This window comes from Emys orbicularis, chromosome 4, assembly GCF_028017835.1.
Source record: "Emys orbicularis isolate rEmyOrb1 chromosome 4, rEmyOrb1.hap1, whole genome shotgun sequence".
Taxonomy (NCBI): Eukaryota; Metazoa; Chordata; order Testudines; family Emydidae; genus Emys; species Emys orbicularis.
In genome coordinates, this window is record NC_088686.1 from 89,709,899 (window position 1) to 89,735,966 (window position 26,068).

Here is a 26,068-nt window from a genome sequence, read left to right on the forward strand (position 1 = left end):
TATATATATATCTTCCTACTGTATTTTCCACTGTATGCATCCGATGAAGTGGGCTGTAGCCCACGAAAGCTTATGCTCAAATAAATTTGTTAGTCTCTAAGGTGTCACAAGTACTCCTGTTCTTTTTACAGAATATTTAGAGTCAGATTGTGTTGGTGACACCATGTGTTGGTGACGATGCAGAGCCACAGTACTCTACGTGAGAGCTCTGGAAGACACTGTGCCTCAGCAAGGCATAATGCCTTCCTGAGATCCCTGGCACAAAAGGTATCATGTGTGCAGCATGCTCTCCTTCACACCTACTCAGCTCTGCAGCCCAACATAGAGACTCTAACTCTTTCCCACCCTCTTTGGGGTAGTAAACACTCAGGAGGCTCTTAGCACAGGGATTGCAATCCTGGCTGGCTCCTATCCCAGGTGTGCAAAGGAGGAAGCTTTGTGCATGCCACCTTCTTAATTACATATCAAGGTATGGGAGTCAACCAAGGTTTGGTTCTTAAATTAGTCTTGCATGAAGTTATTACACACCTAAAGTGATTTAAAAATGAGAAGGTATCCAGATTTTGTGAGGTGAGTTCATTTGATCTTCTTAATGTCACAACTGAGTAAAATGATCATCCACAAATCTGTAGGGACACTATGGGCCCTCAAGTGATGTAAATGACTTCTCTCCATTAGCTTCAATTATATCAGCTGATCTGGCTCTGTGTCAATAGGCTTATGTATCAGCATCAGTCTGGGTTTTGGGTGGATATATAGTCTAGTGAATCAAATTAACAAATAATGTTGCCAAACAACACATCTTTGAGTTCACCCATATATTGGAGCTATTGTAAATTAACAACATATCTTTCAAAGGTTTGAGTATAATAAAAAGTATTATAAGCCATTGGGCCAATTTCTAAACTCATTACACTGGTCTTGCATTATTTTAATTCTGCTGATTCCATTAATTACTCCGGATTTGCAGCAGTGGGAGGTCAGATTTGGGTCCAATGTGTGTCTGTTGGAAACGATATTGAGTGAAATAGTGGTATAATTTGTATTCATTAGGAGAACCATCAGCATCAAGGACTCAGTTCCATAAAACTCAAGATTTCTCTCTATTTTGGTGGCTTTCCAAAGGACATAGCCTGCCCCTGAATCCTTATTCTGACAAAACTACCACTGATTTTTTATTAGCTTTCTTTTTTACTATTGTTCTTCCTTTGAAAGCTCTGTACGCAGGAGCGGCGCCAGGGTTTTTGCCGCCCTAGGCAGGGGGTCCTTCTGCGCTCCCGGTCTTCGGCAGCAATTCTGCGGCTGGGGGTCCTTCCGCGCTCCCGGTCTTTGGGGCACTTCGGCCGCGGGTCCTGGAGCGAGTGACGGACCCGCTGCCGAATTTCCGCCGAAGACCCGGAGCGCGGAAGGACCCCCCCTGCCACTGAATTGCCACCCCCCAAATGCTGGTGCCCTAGGCGACCGCCTAGGTCACCTAAATGGAAGCGCCAGCCCTGTCTGTAAGTTACTTTTTATTCCAATGAAATTCTCATTCACTGAGAGTTCACTGAGAAAGGAGTGCAGGATTGGGTTGAGATGGATGAATGCTTCATTACATCACCAAGAAGGGTGCAGGTGTAGGACTCATGAATGAAATTGTTTTTAATTGTTTACTTTATTAATGTAACTTCATAAGTAAAGTTTTATGAATGAAACAATATTCATTCATAAAACCGGTTACCCCAATAACTGGCTAATTAACAGTTAAGATGCTTGTTAAGAGCCGTAGCTGTTCAGTCAGCTGCCTTTGTAAGTTTCACTATCAATCCAATTCCTGCTTAAATCACTGAGACTTGCACTGTTTCAGTATTGTAATTTCTGTTCACCATTTATTACACTTGCCTACAGTGTAACTTCTGTTCACTGTTTGCCATCCATTATACTTGTCTATATTGTAACTTCACTGTTTGCCATATTGTAATTCAAACCCCATTTTAAAACGCTTACTCCATTTTGTAAGGGCTTGCTGCAACCTTCATTTTTGCAAACCCTGCTGTAATCTTATTAGTTTAGTTTAGATGTGTGAATAAGGTATGTATGGATGATGGAATCAACCTCCAGCCCCAGCCTGTCCTGATTAAATAAAGTTCAAACACCAACGGCTGAAGATGCAGACAAGAGCCCTAACAAAGTAAGAAGAATCCACCCTAAAAAGAAAAGGTACAATAAAAGGAAGATCAAAGCCCGGTCCGAGTCTGAAAGTCATGTCTGCAATTGACGGGTGATCAATCACCAAGCCTGGAGGCAGCGTGACACAGCAAGACCTATAGACTCTGGATTCAAACTAAAGCCTACAAAAAGGATGGGTGAGATGAAAAACTTTGGAGGAGGGTAACATTCTGCTGCCAACATGGAAGGGCATCGGTGCATGCCCAACAGAGACCCAGCTCGTCCTTGTGCCCGGCTTTCCTGGCCAGTTAGCCGCCACAAGCTACGAACCCAAGCTGCAAACTCAAGCCACAGACTCAAGCAGGACTGGTAACTATGCAGCAGCTGCAGAACATCTGATGGATGTGTGTGTGTGTGTATATATAGGTATTAGGTATAATGTGTGTGTATAAGGATTAAGATATTAGTCATAAATCAAATTGTTATCATAATAAATGTGGCATCTTTATCTTGTCCCCTTTAATAAGATCCTGCTAGTTTTTATTGGTACAACACAGGTCAGGAAGGAGAACTCAATTGAAAATGCGAAGCAGTCAGTTCTTTAAAGTGTGAATTTGCCTCAGGATACTGATGCTCACTTGCTCTTCGAGACTGTTCTGATATGAAGAAGGTGTTACTCTAGAAACCTGACTAGTGCTAATTGTTAATATTGTTAAAGCCCAATCCTGTGAAGAGGAACTTCTATTGACTTCAACTCAGCACTTCTCAGTATGGGGACCTATTCCAGAATGGAAGGGAAAAACATTAGTAGTGGGGTGAAGGGGGACAGCTAGGAGGACTGGGTGGGATTTCAAACAGTGATCAACAGACTCTTAATTAAATTCAAGAGTATTTTGCCACCCTCCGTATCTGTTCTGGCTCTTACCCTGTGAGATCAAGCCTAATGTGTCACATCCTTAGTATTGCCAACCCCTGTGTACAAAATCATGACAGGTTCCCCAAATAATGATAATTTTTTTGTTTCTTTTTTTATTTGCCTCATGGTGTTTGTCGCTGATGTTCACTTTTTACAGTTTTTCTCTGTACCCATGAGGGCTAGAAACCTACTTAAAAATAAAAAAGTTGAGATTCGAACATAACCACCTCACTCTTGGGACTGGAGCTTTAAGAAAAAAAACACCAAATATCAACAGACTTGCAATAAAATCAGGAGCTGGCAAAACTCTCTCTATTGATCTTAAAGTTTTATACTGCCACACATCATCATATTATCTTAGAGCCCTGCATGTAAAATCAATAGCATTAGCAAAATCCCTAGAGGACTTCATAAAGTCTCTGTAACTTCTTCTTTTATGGGGTCAGATTTTGCCTGGAGTAGGTTTTTTGGGAGGGTTGAGAGGAGTTTGGGAATAAAAGGGGTGTTCAAGCTGTGAGTGTTTCTTATGGTAGTAAAAGTTTTCTCAAAGAGGAAGGCTTTACAATATTTCCTAAAGATGGTCAGATTCTGGATTCACCTGATCTTCTGTGGAAAATTGTTCCAGAGCTAAACCTCCTTGACCAAGATACTTTGTCTTCAGCTTTCACTTTGTCTTCAGCTTTGTCCTGGACTTTGAGATCTGCATTATTCCAGAGGAGCACAGCTGTTTGAGGGTTCATAGATCAATATTCAGTCTGTGGTATGCCTGGGCTTTTGCTTTGAAAATTAGGACCATGGTCTTAAACTGGGATTGGATGCTGACTGGGAGCCAGTGGAGGGACTTGAGCGCAGGCCTTATTTGTTCATGGGGGACTGAGCCATAGAGTAGGTGGGCAGCCTCATTCTGTACCAGCCTGAGCATCCTCTTCAGCTTCAGATAAAGCAAGTTACAGTAATCCAGCCTGGATTGATAAATGCATGGCTCATGGTAGCCAGGTCCTCATCTGGGAGGAAGGGATGAAGTTTCCTGGCAAGCTGGAGGTGAAAGGAAGCATTTTGGGAAACTGATGCTACCTGATCATCTAAGTTTAGTGAGGAGTCAAACAAGTCTCTAAGGCTTCACACCACTTTGATGAATGGGGGCTGTATGGCTTCGTTGGAAGGTGGAGACAGAGTTTTGGCTAGATCTTCAACATGTTTCCCCTTTCTGACCTGCATCACTTCAGCCTTGCCTGGGTTCAGTTTGAGCCAGCTGCTTTTCATCCAAAAGCAAATTTCCTGTAGGCATTCTGCCATTTTAGTAGCAGCAGTGGTTCCATCAGTTCAGAATGAGATATATAGTTGAGTGTCATCAGCATCAGTGATATTTTTTCTTAAAACCTATATTCCAATGCCTTTCACTATTTAAAATAAACTAGTGAAACTAGTGATGTTTGGGAAGTTGCACTGTTCTACACTACGTCCTTTGGTCCTTAACAAAAGGAATAATTTCTTTTTTCAAAACTGTATAACTCAAAATTATTGGGCCTAATTCTTGAACTCAGCTAAACTGTGCTTGCCACAGGACCCCAGGAGCAGACATGTGGGAACATGGATATATGTGGCCTTTATACCCCTTCTCTCCCTATTCTGGTCCAACTGGGGGCTGGTTCAGTCCCACGGCTACTGAGTTACTCCTAGCTGTACCTGTCACTTATTGGATGTTTCTGGAGATGGGCGTTGCTGGAACATAGCAGCACTCTGGCCACACGCTCTAGGCTACAGTCCAGAAGGCAGTTTTGCAGGGGCAGACATCTTGCAAAAACTGTGAGTTGGCTGGTTAGGCTAGCTTTATGGCTTCTTTGTACTATTGGGGCAGCACAAAGAGGTGATATTAGACCAGACAATTGGGTGCATTATCTTGATTATACATTACTGCTGTGTAACATTTTATACAAACTGCATCTCAGAGTTCTTTATAGAATTATTTCTTAAAGATTGGGCCAAATCCTGGTCTTGGTGAAGTCAATGGAAGTCTTGCAAGTGACTTTAATAAGATAAGTGTTTGATTCCCACCCATCCTGACTGCCCCACATAAGCCAGCTGTTCCTAAATCCTGTAATTAGTGTGCTGCCAGCAGCTGCGGGTCAGGTGAAAGCCTTCTAAAGTCATTTGATTTTTTTTTCTTGCAGTGTTTTATGTGATGCTTTCAAGAATTATTTGGACTATTGATAGTAACTGTTGGACACAGAATTGGAAACTGCTACAGACACCATTTGCATGTTCTCAGTTCTTTAGTTAATGGCTCTTGGATCTAACAACCAGCTCCAGAACAGAAGCAGTTACTCCATAAATCACTTTAATGGCAAAGCTGCACAATAAAAACAATTTTGGGGTCTGACTTTCTCAGTGATGGGGCAACTTTGGAAAGTTATGGGGTAACAATGGTCACTTCTCAGTTTATTTGGCCTGCTGTGGCAGATATATAGGTTTTGACACCGTAAAAATGAGCTTTACATGAAAATTAAAATTTTCGATAGAAGCTTTGCATGTATGTCTTGCAAATGCAACTAGGGTACAACACTCCCTCCATTTTTCTGTGCTGGTCATTCTTTTTGGACCAGATTCTTATCTCAGTTATGCCCGACTAAGTCTGGAGTAACTCCCTTGGAATCAATGGTGTTTAGTTAGAATTACTCTGGTATCACTGATATGAGAATCTGGCTCTATCCTAGTCCTTGATTTTGTAAGTACTGGATGATAGTGTATGCTTTACTCAATGGGCTTGTAAAGTCAGCTGTTCAGAGTGTAGATTGTGCAAAACTGCCAGTGTTAAGAATTTTACAGTCCCAGAGACTCTAGCACATGCATCACTACCCCTGTTCCTAAGGTGTTTCTTGGTTACTAATGAAAGATGTGAATACAGTATTTTCAAAACTGTAGTGTTACCTTTATAAATGACCAGAAACTGGATCCCAAGCAATCGACCCCAAATTTTGGGGAAGTTCAGATCCAAATCTGGATCCTTACTTAACAGCTGACTTCTTATTCTATTAGCTCAACCAAAACACTGGATTCCAAGCTCCCAAACTTGAGGAAAGTTCTAGTACTGATCCAGATCCAAACTTCACATCTTGGGTCAATCTCTTAGTACTTTTAAAAGCTCTGCCAGGCTAACGCTTCTGTGACAAATAAATTGTACTATTTATTTATCTTTGGCTGTAATTCTTTAGGGAGTGAGCAAGAGTGACAGTTGACCCAATACATATATATCTATGCTGCATGATGTGATTTCACGTTCCCCAGGTACAAATACTGCCATTCCAAATATCATATGACTAGAATGAGGATTTTTTGTTTTATTTTTATAGACCCTGCCAGTGCGGAAGATTCCATGCAAAGCCAATGCTCCTTCAGGGTCTTTTTTTGCACGAGACAACACAGCAAATTTCTTATCCTGGTGCAGAGATGTGGGGGTGGACGACACATGCCTATTTGAATCAGAAGGCTTGGGTACGTACTTGCTTATATGGTAATCGACAATGTTGAAAGTAATTCTGCTTTTATAGAACTAAAAGGTCAGCTGTGCTCACACTGATTTTAATGGGAATTGGATTAAACCAATAAGGCAAAAGCACTGCTATTTAAAATTGAATTGGCCACTGAATATCTTTTTGGTCCAGGTGGACATTTTGCAGATGGTTAACTTTCATACGTGCCTTGCCACATATGTTAGAAGTATAGTGCGATCCACTAAAGCTGGTTAAATAGCATTTCAAAATACTATATTCATTTAAAAAAAAAAAAAAAGAACAGATGATAGGAAGAAAAATACCAACACAGTGTTTTTAAAACCTGGAAATGAAGTTGCTTAATATATTGCAGGCACTCAACCTGTGGCCCTTAATCAATCAAAATTCCTATTTATTTCACTGGCAGTTCAGTTTGAGTAAGAACTGCACAGTCAGGGATGGCACTAGACACTCGAGTGCCCTAGGCCACTGCTACCCAATGGTGAAGGGGGAACCTTTAAAAGGACAGCCCCCTATCAGTGATATCCTGGCTGGGCCACAGCTGTCTAGAGCTTTGGATCTCACCACTTACTGCTAACCTGATGGAGTGCCAGGGCAGCGGGGGTGCATCTGGACAGACACTTATAAGCATTAAGAGCATGCAATGGACATGTTCAAAATTAGTCATATTTTAATATCTACATATGTGAGACCATTCCATTTTTAGATACATAATAGTCATTACTGACCAAATTGCTCCATGACATTGTGGCTCATTGTGTTAAAATGGATTGTTAAAAGAAAAAAAAAAAACTGTTTCTGAACTAGAACTTTACCATTGGTCAGAAAATTTTAATTAATTAAGCACCAGGACCAAGATCCATTGAAGTTTAGACACTGTTTGAAACCTGCAGTAAAGTACAACTGAATTTCATCTTGTAGTAATAGATATAATAATAATAAATAATAAGATAATATAAAACTAAAAAGAGCAGCTGTGACAGAAATTAGGAGGAAGATGATATTGTAATATCTCCTGAGTCTGCATTCACCCTCCCTACCCCACAAGGGATGGGCACAAGACCTATGCACCACTTAAATCCCACTTAAGCAGGACTTAGGAGGTACACAGGCTTTGTATTTGCCCCCTGCACAAAGATGTGTTTTATGCCAGGTACATTTTTTTTATTGTACGAATCCCTGATATTAGAATGGCCTGGGATTCTTGCTCCTTAGTTCACCAAATAAGACGATTCTTTTTGTCTCTGGAGAGTAGGGTCCAAACATGCTCACAGTTTTGGCTGCAGGAAATTCACCATTATACCACAGATTTGGTAGGTATATCTCAGGAAGGGAGAGAATATGAAATTATTCTCCCCATCCCACACTGACTTCTTTTCAGCTGATTACTCCTCAACTGCCTGGAGGAGAGTGATATTCAACACTCGTGCCTGCAGCTGCTCCACTACAAGAATGGACTATTTCAGCTAAATCATCATCCTAATAATGCTTCATACCTATTACTCTTCTCTTTTGAAAGAAAATGTAGGACAACTTTTTGCCTCAAGATTGCATTTCAGTAGAAAACACAAGATGAAGAGAATCGATTGTTTGCTTGTGATCTGAACTCAGATAAAAGCCTAAAGCTGTTTCGATGAGACTAATCTGTTTGTACTGAAGATAAATGAACACACTGTACTGCATCAAGAGGCTTCTGTATTCAGGTCCTCAAAAGGTCTTTGACTGTATAAGTAAAATCTTTATCTCTGTTGCAACTGATCTGTTCCCCTTCTGTTCTAGTGTTGTGCTTTTTGAGCACTATTATTTGTGAAAGGATCTTGCTTCACTTGTCACTTGATCTGTTCTATTCTTACACTGTTTTATTTAATACACAAAACTGTTGTGTATCCCTTGGGGGGAAATGTTTGGCAGAGAAGAATTTTGAATGTGTTGACAAAGACCAGTTTTGAGGCTATTGCTTTGAAGATATGTGGATTGTATCTTATCACATTTTATGTAGGTTAATGGTATTTTTGGGTTAATCATCCTTCTCCCATGGAAAAAAAATCACATGGAAGGCAAACAAAATGATCACACTTCCAAAGCTCTGAAGCTGTGGAATATCTGAGGCAGAGGGGTTTGCAAACACATGGGGGAGCAAGAGGAATGGACCCCTAAATGTATGAATATTGTGAGATCGACAGCTGGATCTGTGGCTAATCTGGTATCTGTGTGAAGATTAAGTCCCTGGATACTCTCTCTCCCCCCCACCAGCTCACAGACACAGTGCTGCCATTGGCCATGCCCCTTCCAATTCCACTGAAATACAAGTACAAGAGACCTTCCTTATTGGACAACTTCCTCTCAAGAAATGAAGCTAAAGTATTCCTGAATGTATCAAGCACAATTCAGATTAACCTTTATTAGAAGAACTTGATTAAGCAACTCATTTTTGTTGACTGGTTGAGTGGTCCATTAAAAACATGTTTTGCTGTTTATGGTTTTTTTTTTTCTCTTTTTGAGTATTGTGACAAAGTTCCTCCTCTATCTTAGTGGGTCCTGCACTTATTGGCAGATTTTCTTGCCTCAGAGATTCACCATGTGGGTTGGGGAACAGCCCAGAGACCTTCCCCTCTGGGAGAACCCACAGTCCAGGTCAATTGGGAGGTTTGGGGGGAACCCGGGCCCACCCTCTACTCCAGGTTCCAGCCCAGGGCCCTGTGGACTGCAGCCATCTATAGTACCTCCTGTAACAGCTGCATGACAGCTTCAACTCCCTGGGCTACTTCCCCATGGCCTCCTCCAAACACCTTCCTTATTCTCACCACAGGACCTTCCTCCTGGTGTCTGATAACGCTTGTGCTCCTCAGTCCTCCAGCAGCACACCCTCTCAGCTCCTTGCGCCTCTTGATCCCAGCTCCTCACGCTCACACCACAAACTGAAGTGAGCTCCTTTTTAAAACCCAGGTGCCCTGATTAGCCTGCCTTAATTGATTCTAGAAGCTTCTTCTTAATTGGCTCCAGGTGTCCTAATTAGCCTGCCTGCCTTAACTGGTTCTAGCAGGTTTCTGATTACTCTAGTGCAGCCCCTGCTCTGGTTACTCAGCGAACAGAAAACTACTCATCCAGTGACCAGTATATTTGCCCTCTACCAGACTCCTGTACCCCACTGGTCTGGGTCTGTCACAGTATTAATGTCTAGCAAGATATCCATGCTAATGGATAGAACACCTGGAAGAATTGAGGGGTGACTCCGTGTCAGATGTAGGACTTGAAACTAATTTGAGCTCCTTTTCTGAAATTGACTAGATCACAGGTTGATGGTGTCCATTTAATTATAGAGCTTCAAGCAATGAGAATTAGTATTTTTACCTGGTTTTTGCTGGAGCTCTTAGCACAATGGGATCTTTATTCTGATTAGGGCCTTCGAGTGCCAATGCAGTAGAAATAACAACTGCTGTAATAGACCTTTACATTCACTTTCCCTCTGGACAGCAAATAAAAATTCAGTGAAGCTAAGAAATATAGAAGTGGTGAGATATGTCTGCACATGACATACTGGTGTTTGCATTGCTTTATGAAAGATCTTTGTGTCTTTGAGACTGAATAGCTCTGGAGATGGGGTGGTTGCTAAGGTAACAGTTTTTGGGGGTTTTTTGGTTATAAACCGAATTGATGTGTAAAACCTGTGTAAATTGTCAGTGGTATAGCAAATGTTTGCTCATCTAGTCTCCATGGTCCTCAGTTTATTGGTCTCAGTCTACCTGATTTTGTGTCCCTCTCTCTTCTTTATTATCTTGCTTGCCTGCCTATGGTATATAAAACCTGCTTTAATTAATTAGAACCACTGTTACATCTATATTTAGAATATTTCCCTGTCCTTGTCCTATTTAAATCTAAGCTCTTGCTCTAATTTTCTGTTTTTGCTGTGTTTGGTTTTATGAGGATGATTTTGATAATGTTTCTGAGTTGTTGAAAATGTTTGAATAATTTATGATGAAATAATGGCAAAATGCCCTGAGTCCCTTGCAGGAGGGAATAAAACTGCGGACACATTTGATAAATAATAGTAATAATAATAATAGTTAATATAAATTATTTTATTATTATTTGTATTAAATTTGGATCCTCCTCCTTGAGGGAGGAAAAATCATTTAATAAATCATGGAAATCATAACAGTGGCACAAATATGTATTCCCTGTGTATCCAAAACTCCCATTATGATCTATTTCTTAGACCATAATCACTCACAGATATCCTCCCTCAGAATTGGGCACTGTATAAATACAGAAGCAGATATAATCACTGCCCCAAAGGGCTACACACTATTGATTTTAATGGGCGTTTTGGGAGTTAGGGAGGCCTCAATTCTGCAAGGTACTGAGCACTCTGGATCTGATCCAGTAATGTATTTAAGAACAAAAGATATACATCCAAATGGATTACCACTGTCACCTACACTTCTCCCCTCGGACTTCCTGTATATTTTTAAAGCTATTGCTCCTGTGCTTAAAGGATAAGCACAAGCTTAAGTGCTCTGTTGGAGCAAGGCCAGAGTGCTCAGCACCTGTGGGACCAAGGTGAGAATGCAGGATCTTTGGTAAGGAAGTAGAAGAAACGATGTATTCTATTTATTTTTCTAAGTACAATTATCATGTCAACAAGCAACTTGATTTTACAGAGGTCCTTAACGGGTATAAATCCTGAAGTGTGTAAATAGTGTGTGGACACACTGGACCTGATCTCACTCATTCACACCAGTGTGAGTCAGAGAAGTGAGTTCTGATTTACTCCAGAGCGATGGAGAACAGAATCTAGCTCATTACTTTTTATAAAATAGTTTGCTCTTTAGTAATTTATCGTCAAATGAGATACTTTTAGACCTTTTTAGACTTACATTGTTCCACTACAAAGGAGTCTGTGAAGCTGAGTTGCCTCACTTCATTCGGAACTCTGGGGCCCTTGTGCCTCAGGCTGGCCCAATAGGTCTCTTTCGCCATTGCCTTTCCCGATTTGTAGTTAGTTACACCCATGTGAAGTGGGTATAAAATGCTACTAGAGCTCAATGATACCATGTCATACTCACTTTGCACAGGTATGACTGCACAAGGAGCAAGGCAGGAAAGAATCAGGCGTAATGTCTCCAGCAGTAGAGGGGACTGATGCATCAAGACCCAGGAACTACCAGCGGCATCTCTCTCTCTCACACCACATTTCTCCCTTCCCTCAACCCTTTATCAAATCAGCAGTATTAACACTTGCATGGAACAGTCCCGAGTACTACAACTGACCAGCCCCAACTGACCAGTACCACTCTGACCAGCCCCAATGCAGTTGCACAAGAGGGGGGGTTGGGGAGACTCCTTGCATCTTCCTCAGCACTGGTGCTCCAACATAGTGTCCCTTTCAGTCATGTCTTTCACAAACAGCATATCTAAAGAATATGGGATTAGAATTACTTACCAGCAACAACCTTATCTATGGTTCAAATTTTTGTCCTATAGGCAAATAGTGAGTGTTGCAGTCCATGGGTTGTAGTAGCATTTGCACCTGCAACATCCCGCAGAAGTTCCCCTGTGCAGGGATATAGGCCAGTGGATCCATGAGACTATGATAATGCAATTTACTAGAAGAAGTTTGCATTCAATACTGAGGTTATTTTGGTATGTGGCTTAGACCTGAAGAATGTTGTACTCTGGCAAAACTCCCATTAGCCTCAACAGGAGTTTTGCCAGGGTAAGAATGATAGAATTCAGCCTGATGCACATAATTAAGAAAGTTAAGGACTCTTTGTTAACAATGACTGTGTCTATACTCTAATGTTATTGGATGGTTATAGGATGTGGAGCCAAAGAATATTCTTCATCTGTTTCTTCGAAAAGAAGCTACACCGCAAGAAAAGGGTTTGCCATTAACTGTGCCAGCATGCTAATGTGTGTGATTTGTTTTAGGTGTGTTTGATGGTATTGTTCTATTCATCCTTTGTGCTTGTATATTCCGTGTGTGTGTGTGTGTGTGTGTGTGTGTGAGAGAGAGAGAGAGAGAGAGAGAGAGAGGTCTGACATTGACTTCTTTTGATGCAATACAATGACCACCCTTTAGTAGAGTAGGTTCTCTAAACAGTGGTCTGCATAGTTTTAATGTTAGTAGTAGAATAAAACACAGATGTCTATGTCCTCTACTCTAATGTTGCTTTTTCACTGCTGTCAAAAATATCAAGCAAATATTTACTGCTTACATTTTTATATGCACAACGTAGAGCAGTTTTTTCTTTGTAATACTCTTAGTATTTGCTCAGATTTCACATTTAAAAGAAAGTAAAAACAAAATAAAATCTATGACTATGCCACTATTTTTCAAATGACTATTTACAATTTGAAATATCGGGTTATATTTCATATCCACTTGCATCAGAATAAGACTTTGTTTCTATCCTTCACAGTGTTTGTCTAAACAATCCACATCATTGTTGAGCGTGTCTTGTCACTTTGAGGACTATAGAAGCACCTTGAACCTTATTTTATTAGCACTACGTTAATATATACCAGTAAATCTCAAGTGTTTAGATGTTCCATAATTAATTCCATACTTATACCACAGTTGAGATTTAGAAGTCATGATACATCCCATTTGAAAAACTTTTACAGATTGAGAGATATACCAACACTATAATTGAATATAGTGAAAAAAATAGTGAAGTAGCTCACTGAGATAAGAGTGTGATGTTATCACTCTTTCTGGAACACTGAGAAACTTGAACACAGTGCAGAACAACTAAATTGAGTTTGGGGGAAGGTGGAGACTAACTATTATTTTGTTGTCATAATATTGTCCCAATATGTGGGATTGTTTCCCTTAGGTATTTATGAAGGTTAAAGGATACAAACCTCTTTGGTGATTATGGGGTGGGGACCAGGCATTTAGAATGAGATTTTCAAAGGCACAAATATGGGTTATGGGCCTAAATCTCACTGAAAGTCAATGAGATGTAAGTTCCTAAATCTCATTTGTGCTTTTGAAAATTTCCCCCTTAAAGGTCAGGGAAAATCCACATTAATGACATAATACTGTAGTCACAAATAGTGGAAATTCAACCCAACTGCTGTAATAGGCAGTGCAGGCAGTGAGGCCCGTAATTAAGGTTGCCAGACACTTTCCATAAAAGCTTGTTTTCAGCTGCTTATAACTTGCCAGCCTCAAACTGTTTGGGCTGAAATCTTCCATGGTGCATTTCTGCCTCAGGCTGAATTTTTTTGGAAAGTTTCATCTGAAGTGGTTCATCCATTTCTGAGAGTTAGGGGAAAATATTATTTGCCCATGTTAAAAATATTCTTAAAATTGCTTTATTGATAAAAACGAGCACCTTTATACTTTGGAGCATTTTGCGGGCCAGGTCACCGTGGTGTCAGGGATGTCATTTTTGCCATTTCAGTGAAAATTTGCCCAGATTTGACCAAGTTATAAGCCTCTGACAAGTTTCACATGCTTGATAGAGACTTCTTAAAATTTAACAGCTATGTTTTCTGAAGATTCTGTCTCAGCTGAGTATGCTCCATCCCCTCACAGTTCCTAAATGCTGACCAGACTGCAGGTGCCATCCCTACAGAGTGACTGAGTATGTTCCAGGCCAAGTCTGCAGGGGCTGAGCAGGACTTTCCCTGCAATTACTCTTCCCAGATACTGGGGCCTTCTGTGGTGCTAGGCACAGACTTGCAAACTGTCTCTCCTGCATTCTGAATGCTCCCTTGCTGGCATCCAGATAGTGAGATGGGGAAAGAAGAAATAGCCTGACTCAAGTGCAGAGGAGTGACAAACAGGGGTGGGAGGAGGAAAAGATGTAGGATGGGGTGATAGGGATAAGAGGTGAGGGAGGAACGTGATAGAAGCCTGGGGAGAGTTAGGAACAGGATCCAGCAGTGGGAGAAAGGGGCAGGAGCAGAGGGGAGGATTAAAGACAAGGGGGTGAGGGAAGAGCCAGGGTGGGGGAGGACACAAGTGGGAGAAGGATGGGCAGGAGCTGTGGCATCGGGGGATGGGGCAGGAGTTGTTGGGGAGAAGCTGAGAAATGTATGTAGGAGCTGGGGAGGAGGGAATAAGAGCAGAATGGGACAGGGAAAGGCTGGGGTGGAGGGCAGGGGACAGGTGCAGAAGAGTCTGTAACTATTAGAGAACACTTCTCTAGAAAACCTAAAGGACTTTGTACTCAACAGTCCTTTGCTGTCTAGCAAATAGCTGTGAAACTTGCAAAGTGTGAATCTCCATCCCTGTCTAGTGGGAGGCCCACATAGAAGATAACAGCCTTCTACTATTACCAGTTATTCCCTTTGCTCAAGTGGGGGATGAAGATCCCCATCCTGCTGATGACCCATATGGGAGGGGGGAGGGGCAATATGGTTTCACAAGATGAAATTGTTTTTTCTATATTTACATTTTTTTAAAAAAGTTAGGAAATTGCATCCCAAAAACCTACATTAATTGAACTTTAAGGTTGGAAAGTCAAGCACTCAGAATTAAGAAAATGCTCAAATTAAGGCTGCCCTTGTAACCTTAATTCAGCCCTCGTGAACATATGCTTTATGACAGTCTTTAATTACATGTTCAGATACCATTTTTTTCCTACAGGACCACTCCCTCATTCAGTGCCCAGGACGGTTTGTATTCTGGGAACAAATCAGCCTTGTGTAGTGAAGGAGGCTGAAGGGCCAAAGCCTCATTTGTTGCAGAAGTTGGAAGGTGTGTTCTGAATGAATAAGGGGATTGTAGGAAGAGAAAGGACAGACTAATGGCTAAAGCAGTTGAATGGCACCCTGGAGAACAGAGTTCCTGTGTGCTGCTGGGAAAATCACTTAAACCAAAAATTTCACCGGTGTGGTTGCTGATTGCGTATTCTTCATTTCTGGGTGCCTGACTTGAAACACTGGGGTCTGATCTGTGGAAGTGTTGAGCACTCACAACTGTATCAGAGGGCAATGGGTGCTAGGAAATGCTACATACTCTGAAACATAAGACCCTAATTATCTCATATAGGGCATCCCAAATTAGTTGACAAGTTTGGCTTTAATTCTATGGCTCCATTTCCATGTATAAAATGGGGATAATAATACCACCTTACCTTACATGGGTGTTGTGAAGATAAATTCATTAATGTTGTAAAACGCTAAGATGACAGCACCACAGAAAAGCCTAGAAGGAAACTAGTAATTCTGTATTCAGTGCAGGGTTTGGATAGTGTGCAGTGAATAATGCATGCGGCCACACACTGAATGATGAGGATTTTTTTTTAAATGGACAATACCATCCATCCTGTGCACTGAATGAGTCAGAGATCCTTTGGAAAAAGTAGTATGTGATCATGTAAATTAAAGCCTTTGGCATATGCCAATGCACAAGGGGGTCAAATTAAGTTTGCATAGGCAGCCTTATTTCTGTCTTTTTCTGACTATGAAGTGCTTGATTTTGCAACCCTAACAGTTTTTAATGTAGGTTTTTGGATGTCATAAATGTTACATGTATGTGATAATACAAAGTGTGTTAGTGCTCGTTTAATAATATTGTCTTGAAATTATTATTAGAAATGCATTGAATATATGTGATAAGAAAATGAACATCAAACACAAGGGAGGAAACTTAGGTATCAGAACAGATGAATCACAAATGTATATTTTTATTCAAACTGCTTGAGAGGGATTAAACTGCCATATAAACTATATAATTAAAGAATCTACATATGCTAAATGATGCACTTCTTAAGGACAGAGTGAATTGTTGGCAGGAAAATACAAATGTCTCCTTTTTTACATCCATCCATCCATCCATCTAGTACATTGACCTGGGTTGTAAATGAGAAGAGAAGTTTCCCCTAAATGAAGACATAAGGGACCACACTCATCCCTGGTGTAACTCTATAGACATCAGTCGAGTTATAACATGAATTATTTTGGCCCATTGAGTCTTATTTTGTTCCTTATGATGCTTTCTTTATCAAGATGAATGTCTATTGCTACAATTACAATAAATCTGGTATTTAGCAAACTTGTATTTGCCACTCAGTGTTTGAAGGATCAGGTAACCTTTCAGGTCAGAAAGTTGAGGTACTGGTAATAATTTAGAAACATACATTAAGTTAGATTCCAGTAAGTAATTCAGAAAATTATGAATACAGTTCCCACAGGAAGCAACAGCATACCACAGGTACAGATGTAAGATTTCCATCTGAGTCTGTAATCGCTCACTCCAAAGAGGAATTTCCTCTAATCCATGAACTGTATTACTTGTTACTGAATATATGTATGTACTGGTATCAAGGAACTGCTTTTTAACCCTTGAACGCAGACACATTAAACAGGATTCCTACCTTGCTCCAGTGCAGACAATGCATGGGCATTTTCCTCAAAATCACGAAGACAGACACAGGTTTTCCTGTTCAGTTCCACATTTACACTCTGAAATACCTGCTTACATCATTGTCAAAGGATAACATAAATGAAAGTCACACTGGCATAAAAAGTTTAGAAGATTTCCACACCTTCTATCACACCTTCCATCAAAGATCTTAAAGCACTTTACAAACACTGAATTTAGCCCCACAGCATTTCTGTGAGAAAAGGAGGTTTTGTTCCCCCCATTTTGCAGAGGGAAAATGTGTAGAGTAGCAGCCACCTTTCAAAAAGTGGATACTAATATTGAGTACCTCCAGTTTGAGACAGAAGGCATCTCAAATTGAGTATCTAGAAAAGGCACCCACAATCATTGCTCACTTCTGCAAATTTTGGCTTTAGAGACTTTCTCAAGTTCACATAAGAGGTCTGTAACAGAGGTAGGAATGGAACCCACGTCTTCTGACTTTCAGAACTTTGCCTTAAATCCTGACCACATTGCCTTGTTAGCTAATAGTCCATTTAAAAGCACTAGTTGTAAAAAATATAAGAATTCTGTTTTGAGAATCTAAACTATTTCCAGTGGGTACTGTATTCTATACAGAATGGCCTTTGTTTTCCCCTGAAGTTCATGAACGTGCATGCTGGTATAGTCCTTAGGAATGCTAACATTTTGCTGTTAGAAATACTGTATCACCATATTCTTATCACATCACCAGATGTTTGTTTTTATGGTTGGTTATTGCCTGCACAGCTTGTCATGCTCTAACAATGATTTCACTCTTTCACATTGTTCATTGTGAAATGCATGAAATGTGTCTGGAGCATTGTGGGTCAGATTCACTGGAGCACATTGTTTTCATTTAAGAAGTAGAAGTTTGAGCATTGGCAGAGACTTTATGTCCTTCATTCAAACCTTCTTCTTATGTTTACAAATACTTCCCCCCAAAATGCAGTCCCCCCTGCCCAGCCTTACATCAGATGTGTGCAGATGTAAAGTAGAGGTCAAAAATATTTGCCCCCTATACTCCACCAAGATATTTCCAGAACTGGTTTATCCAGTGTGTTCTTGCTGTATATTTATATATTTCTTAGCATTAAGATACATTTAACATATTGATTATGTTGAAACAGTTTTCAGGTGGAAGCAGCAGAATGTATGTCTGGGCCATCGGTGTACTTTTTTAAAATTTATTTAACATATTGGTTTCTCAGTAAGATTATGTCTTCCATCCCTGAATTAGTTTATGGCAAGGAATAATATTAGGAAGGATGGAGTGTCCAGGTCTTTTTTTACATCTCTGATATGTCTAATAACAGATGGCAGTAGAATGGAAATTCTATTCCCAATACCTTGCCACTTAATTTTTCTGCTATGCAGTTTTCCTTCTGGAAATATTTTTGGTTCAGATTCTAGGGGGAAATGCATATATATTTTTTCAAAGTATTGCTGAATATACAATCCCAAAAGTCATTGGGACAGATCCTCAGCTGAGTAAATTGTCATAGTTCCATTGATATCAATAGAGTTATACCAATTTACATCAGCTGAGGATCTGTCCAACTTTGTATTAATTATATTCAGAGATATCTATCTCAGCAGTTCCCACTCAGAGGTCCCTGTGTACAGCATGTAGGAGAAGATGAAAACTTCCTTGACTTAAAATTTTTAGCCTCTGAGGCACCTATTGGGAGGTGTTTTTCACCTGGCTAAGTCAAATGAGTCAGAACATTCCCTAAATGTTCATATAACAGCTATCTAAGCTCTCATGAACACAACCGAGGTAGACCGATTTCTCTGCCACTGGTCTTCTGGTTCAGAATTAATTTATTCTTCAGGTGCCAAATTGAGCCCTGGAGTAAGAAGGCAAATATTCCATTAGACAAGGGGAAACTTGTCCATTTACACCAAGGTCTGAATTTATCCCCAAGAGCAGGATTCCACTAAGACAGGTATCTCTGGAGAAAAGAAAACAAGGTACCTATAATTCTTATCCTCTGAAGCTATACTTCCAAATGGATTGCTCATCACCCACACTTCTCTCCTCAGATTTTTTGTATATTTTTCCTTATTTTTCCTTTTACTGTGCCTTTTTGGGGGCAGGGGGGAGTTACCGTCTCCAAGTTTTTAAAGGAATTGATATTGGAACATGATGGTGCTTCCAAAAGTACCTGACTGAGTGGTCCATGAGGTACTGCAGCTGCCTCCAAAGCTTAAAAGCTATGGGAACTCCCCCCTACTCCCCCCAGGTCTTGCACTGGACCCAAGCATGGCAACTTGCATAGATGCATATCTTCAGAGAACAAGATTTACAGATAAGTAGCTTTCTTTTCAAGAGCTGAGTGACTTCCTTGATTACCCTAAACGCACATTGTATTCAGAGGGAGTGCTTGAGTGCACAAGTAATACAGGATCAAGTTTATAGAAGGATTTGTCTTCACTAATATAATTTTAATATTTGCTCATTTATGCAGAGGAAGAAAAACGGTTTCCTTCGGAATACATCTTTTTAGTTTATAAAAAGTGATCCAGAACCCTTTGACATTTCATTAGTTTTTAATGTTCTTTAGGAGCCCTCCATTTAATGTATAATGGCGATAGGTAGGCTGTATTATACCAAATTGTATAAACCAAGCTTTGATGATCTAGGCTGGGATTTTCAAAGGACCCTAAGGGAAATTCAGTGGGAGTTGGAAGCTCCTTTGGAAATGCTACATCTTGGGTCTTAATCCTGAACTCTTTATTCAGGCAAAAATATCTTGGAAGCCAATGGCAGTTTTGCCTAAAAGAGGCATTCAGGACTAACATGCTATTGACAGCCATTAGTAAGCTGGGATCTGTTTATTACTGAAACCCTTAAAATACCCTTTATTGTAAATATTTTCTATCTTCATTTTGCTTTTGCAGTCCTCCACAAGCAGCCCAGAGAAGTGTGCCTTTGTTTGCTGGAACTTGGAAGGATTGCAGCCAGGTAGGTGAAAATATTTAGAGAATTAAAAAATATTTATATTTTGACAGCAGTGACTACTGAGAGACTTACTAACTCAGTGCATCTTCATGTTAACATTTACACTGGCCAAGGTCAAGGCAAACACCCACTGATAGTTACACAAGAACATCTTGTGGGCAGTTGTTCAAAGAATATAATCAAATCTCCCTTAATATAGCAGTAAGATTTTTCTGCTGTCTTCATATTGCAAGGGGGAAACTGATATGAAAAGAAGTTTAAAATTAGAACAGGATTTTTCTAAATAAAGTTGTTCAATTCTTACTCCTTATAATCATGTTGTCTCTGTAACTAATTTAAACTATTTTCTCTCTAAATCTTCTATATTAGCATATAACCCTGATCCCACTGAGGTCAATGAACATTTTCCCACTGACCTCGGTGGTAGTAGAATCTGCCTTCAGATAGCCTAGATCTGATTTCATTTACTCTGGCTGTAACCTCATTGACTTCAGTGGAGTTACTCCTGATTTGCACCAGTCTAAGATAAGAATCAAGCTCAGAGATTGAATCTCTGCTACTAAGACAACTATTGCTCTTGCTAGATTCTGTCTATGCTTTATTCGTAGAGGTCAGATTGCGATATCCTTACATAGTCACAGTGAACTTGTAGTCCCTTACGTGAAATCAAAGGGGCTACTTATGGAGTAAGGTATTTTCAATGTTAGTAAGGATGTCACAAGCTAGTCCTAGGGCATTATAACTCAACAAGGTATCATTCTTTGTTTTTAAGAAAAAGTTTGCTTTAAATTCATTAATATCTTGAAAAGCACCTTCACTAAATTGTTCCCTCACTCCCAGGCAACCCCATTCCAATGGGGATTGCATGGGAACGAATGTAGAATTTTGCCAGCTGCACTTGACTTCTTTAACTTAAGTTTGTATATCCTGGGTTTTCCCATTTGTACTCTTTCATAGCAGTGTATCCTTTAGGTGTAAAAACAAATTCCAAGCCATATCGTGCTATCACTTATTAAGCACAACTTCGCTTTTAAAAAAAAAAAAAAAAAGACCATGCCTGTTTATTTTGGTTTATAAAAGATACTCTTCATTTTATCATCCCATGCAGTCAATGGGAATTTAATGTTTAAAAAAAAAAAGTATCAAGATACGGTGTAAAGAAAGTCTCTCTCTGGGGCACAGCCCTAGCTGGGCTGGGGCCCCTCAGCACGCCCAGTTGTCACCATGGGTTGGCCTAGTAAAGGCCACAGCCTCCTAATCCTTGCAGTGGACCCCACCTTGTGGGCCTGCTTACTTTGTTTCCAGGTGGGGGGAAAACAAAAGTTCAGATTCAACACAAAATAAGGCCCCGCCTTGGATCAATAAAAAAGCAAAAATGTTTGTGGCACCACCTTACTTCAGGGGTACTTACTTTGTTGGAGTCCTTACAGCTGGGTAGCCAAGTCAGTCTTTCCCTATCAGGGTTGCCCCAGGGGTCTCTGGACTCCTCACAGAGCTGGGGGAGTTTCTTGCATGATGGTTACTCCTGCTGCACAGGAGCCACTCCTTTCTCAGGGCTTCCTCCCTTGCTGACTGAAGCGCCTTCCTTTTTAAAGCCCTGCTCCCTACCATGCATGATTGCCAGGGCTGGAAAGGTGGGGCTACCTTAGCACACAAAGCCTTCCAAGCCCCTTCCCTTTCACATATGGCTCATATTTTAACCAACCTGGGAGCAGAGTAACAGGCAACACCTTCTTCCCATTTTGACTTATTCCTTTTCCTCCCCCCTAAAAAAATCCTATCCCAATATAGGATTTGCAAACTCTCCACAGCCTAGTAAGTTTTCAAGATGCACAGGAAATGCTGGAAGGGGTAACATAACAGGGTTATGTCATTTAAATGACAAGTATCTAATGGCGTTCTTGCTTTAAGTGTGCTAAAATCTGAGCTACGTGGGAGACGAGTGATTTGAATAGACTCTGTGTTTTGTATGTTGGCTGGATTTAACAAAGAAGAAAGCATTTTAATAAACCGATCTCTGCTATAGCTATTGCTTTAAATTACCCAGGAGGAACAATAAGATGTTAAACAGACATCTTTCTTGCTTTTTAAAGCTCTGTTCACTCTGAAGATCGAACTAACTGAACTAACAGTCTGTGGGGCCTGCTTTTCAGAACAGGAATCTCAAAGATATAACATTAAAAAGGAGCTTCTACAGAGTCCTAAGGAATTAGGAAAGGAAGAGACACTGAGCAGTTATAAATACATTTTTCTTCCTCCTCCAAAAGTACAAGGAGGTGTTTGGAGAGATCATCCATTCACCATTAAAAATCACCTATGAAATCCTCAAAAACTATTTTCTCAGATTTCAGTGTTTAGGGCCTGATTGAACTCCTAGTCAAGCCACTGACTAGTGGGTCTTTCCACTGATTTGAATGGGAGTTGGATCAGGCCTTTACTGAGTGATAAATAGTACAGATGGTTTTTTTGTGGGGGAAACCAAAACCTTCCCCTCACCCTATTAAACTGGCATTCTTTCTAGAAACAAACCTTTTAAGGTTCTGTAAAGACCGGAGACTTTTTTTTTCAGCTGTAACTGGAATGTAGAGGAAACAGAGAGAAAAAAAATCTGATTTCATTTAAACAGGTGTAAATTTAGAGTAACTATTGACATCAGTGGAATTACTCCAGACCATAACTGACAGCTGAATTTGTCTGAGGGAGTTTCTCAGGAGATTTTCAGATTACTTATTTTGCTGATCAAGGGTCTGATTCCCCTTTTGCTTACATCAGTGTAACTCCATTGACTTCAATGGAGCTACACTACTTTATATCTGTATTACTGAGAAGAGAAGCAGGTCCTAATCAGGGGGAGATAGCCGTTAAACTGCCTGACTTTTTTGGTTTCTTATCAAAACAGAACCTAAACATTGGGCCATGTTGTGTCTTGGTAGCTGTCAAGGCTGTATCCCCACTTTGAACTTTAGAGTACAAATGTAGGGGCCTGCATGAAAACTTCTAAGCTTATCTACCAGCTTAGCTCTGGTCCGCTGCCACCATCTCAAGAATTCCCTCCCTGGGAAGCCTTGAGAAACCTTTCACCAATTCCCTGGTGAATACAGATCCAAACTCCTTGGATCTTAAACAAGGAGAAATTGACCCTTCCCCCCTCCTTCCTTTCACCAACTCCTGGTGAATACAGATCCAACCCCCCTTTGGATCTTAAAACAAGGAGAAATCAATCAGGTTCTTAAAAAGAAGGCTTTTAATTAAAGAAAAAGGTAAAAATCATCTCTGTAAAATCAGTATGGAAAATAACTTTACAGGGTAATCAAACTTAAAGAGCTTAGAGGAACCCCCTCTGTCTTAGGTTCAAAGTATAGCAAACAAAGATAAGCACTCTAGTAAAAGGTACATTTACAAGTTGAGAAAAACAAAGTAAATCTAAGACGCCTTGCCTGGCTTTTACTTACAATTTTGAAATAAGAGAGACTTGTTTAGAAAGATGGGGAGAACCTGGATTGATGTCTGGTCCCTCTCAGTCCCAAGAGCCAACAACCCCTTAAAACAAAGAGCACACACAAAAGCCTTCCCCCCCCCCCCCAAGATTTGAAAGTATCTTGTCCCCTTATTGGTCCTGTGGGTCAGGTGTCAGCCAGGTTACCCGAGCTTCTTAACCCTTTACAGGTAAAAGGATTTTGGAGTCTCTGACCAGGAGGGATTTTAGTACTGTACACAGGAGAGCTGTTACCCTTCCCTTTATAGTTATGACACGCCCCCCCAAATCACAGATAGTGTTGGACATTCGGTTCCACACTGGCTGTGATTTCTTCCTGGAGTTCTAGGAGAAAACAGAGTTAACAAGACACATGTACCTTTAGACATACTACTGATTATATAAAAACTAACAATATGTTTCATTACAAGAACAATTGTTAACCAGTTAACTCTGGGAAACTTTCCCGGGAGAGTGCATCAGCCACTTTGTTAGAAGCTCCCGAAATGTGTTGTATTTCAAAATCAAAATCTTGGAGAGCTAAACTCCACCGAAGAAGTTTTTTGTTATTTCCCTTGGCGGTATGAAGCCACTGTAGCGCAGCATGGTCTGTTTGTAGTTGGAAACGCCGTCCCCAAACATATGGGCGTAGCTTTTCCAGCGCGTACACAATGGCGTAGCATTCCTTTTCGCTGATTGACCAATGGCTTTCCCTCTCAGACAGTTTCTTGCTGAGAAACACGACAGGATGGAATTTTTGATCCGGTCCTTCCTGCATTAAAACTGCTCCCACGCCTCGCTGGTTACTAGGAACGGTTTGTCAAAGTCTGGGGCCCTTAGCACAGGGTCAGACATGAGGGTTGCCTTAAGCTGGTTAAAGGCCTTTTGACACTTATCAGTCCACTGAACTGCATTTGGCTGTTTCTTTCTGGTTAGGTCTGTCAGCGGGGCGGCGATTTGGCTGTAGTGTGGTACAAATCGCCTATAATATCCGGCCAAGCCTAAGAAGGATTGGACCTGTTTCTTTGACTTTGGAACCGGCCACTTTTGGATAGCATCCACTTTGGCCTGTAGGGGATTTATAGTTCCTTGACCCACCTGGTGCCCCAGGTACGTCACTCTGTTTTGGCCTATTTGACACTTTTTAGCCTTAACAGTTAGTCCTGCCTGCCGGATGTGCTTGAAGACTTTTTTCAGGTGCTCCAGGTGTTCTGTCCATGAATCAGAAAAAATGGCCACATCATCGAGGTAGGCAACTGCAGATTCTCCCAATCCCGCTAGGAGACCATCTACAAGTCTTTGGAAAGTGGCGGGTGCATTTCGCAACCCGAAAGGAAGTACATTGAATTCATACACCCCTGCCTGGGTGACGAAGGCTGACCTTTCCTTAGCGGGTTCATCTAGTGGTACTTGCCAGTACCCTTTGGTTAAGTCTAAAGTAGAGATGAATTGGGCATGTCCAAATTTTTCCAATAGCTCATCTGTGCGTGGCATTGGATAGTTGTCAGGACGAGTTACAGCATTTAGCTTACGGTAGTCCACGCAAAAGCGTATTTCCCCATCTGGTTTGGGAACTAGAACCACTGGAGATGCCCATGCACTGCTAGAGGGGCGGATTATACCCATCTGTAGCATGTCCTGGATCTCCCTTTGTATAGCCGCTTGGGCATGAGGTGACTCCCGGTAGGATGGGGTTCTAATTGGGTGAGCATTACCTGTGTCAATGGAGTGGTATGCCCGTTCGGTCCGTCCTGGAGTGGCTGAGAAAATCGGTGCAAAGCTTGTGCACAGCTCCTTTATCTGCTGTCGCTGCAGACGTCCCAGGGTCGTGGAGAGGTTCACCTCTTCCACGCCACCATTCCTTTTTCCTTCATAGTAGACACCTGCAGGCCACTCCGCGTCATCAGTTTCCTGGGCTGTAAACTGGCAAACGTTTAATTCTCTAGAATAAAAGGGCTTAAGAGAATTAACATGGTATACCTTAGGCTTTATGTTGGAGGTGGGGGAGGCTATGAGATAGTTAACAGCTCCTAGGCGCTCCTGGACCGTGAATGGTCCTTCCCACGACGCTTCCATTTTATGGGCCTGGAGCGCCTTTAAGACCATGACTTGGTCTCCTACTTTGAAGGACCGTTCTCTGGAATGTTTATCATACCAGGCCTTTTGCTCTTCCTGAGCATCCTTTAGGTTTTCTTTAGCAAGGGCTAAAGAGTGTCGGAGGGTGTTTTGTAAGTTGCTTACAAAGTCTAGAATGTTAGTTCCTGGAGAAGGCGTAAACCCCTCCCATTGCTGCTTCACCAACTGTAATGGCCCCTTAACCTCGCGGCCATACACAAGTTCAAATGGTGAAAACCCTAAACTGGGATGTGGTACAGCCCTGTAGGCAAAAAGCAACTGCTGCAACACTAGGTCCCAATCATTGGAGTGTTCATTTACAAATTTACGTATCATGGCCCCCAAAGTTCCATTAAACCTCTCCACCAGACCATTGGTTTGATGGTGATGAGGGGTGGCAACCAAGTGATTCACCCCATGAGCTTCCCACAGGTTTTTCATGTTCCCTGCCAGGAAATTAGTTCCCGAATCTGTAAGGATGTCGGAGGGCCAACCTACCCTGGCAAAAATGTCTGCTAATGCCTGGCACACACTTTTAGTCTTGGTGTTGCTTAAGGGTACAGCTTCCGGCCATCGG

The 26,068-nt window shown here is 41.1% G+C and overlaps 1 protein-coding gene across 1 annotated transcript in view; it reads left to right on the forward strand.

Annotated features, from left to right (window-relative positions):
- GAS2 (growth arrest specific 2) overlaps positions 1–26,068 on the forward strand; it is a 131,791-nt gene that overhangs the window by 37,989 nt on the left and 67,734 nt on the right. Inside the window, exons 3-4 of the mRNA XM_065404432.1 lie at positions 6,415–6,556; positions 19,841–19,904. Coding sequence (XP_065260504.1) covers positions 6,415–6,556; positions 19,841–19,904 — 206 coding nt within the window. The remainder of the gene's footprint in view (positions 1–6,414; positions 6,557–19,840; positions 19,905–26,068) is intronic.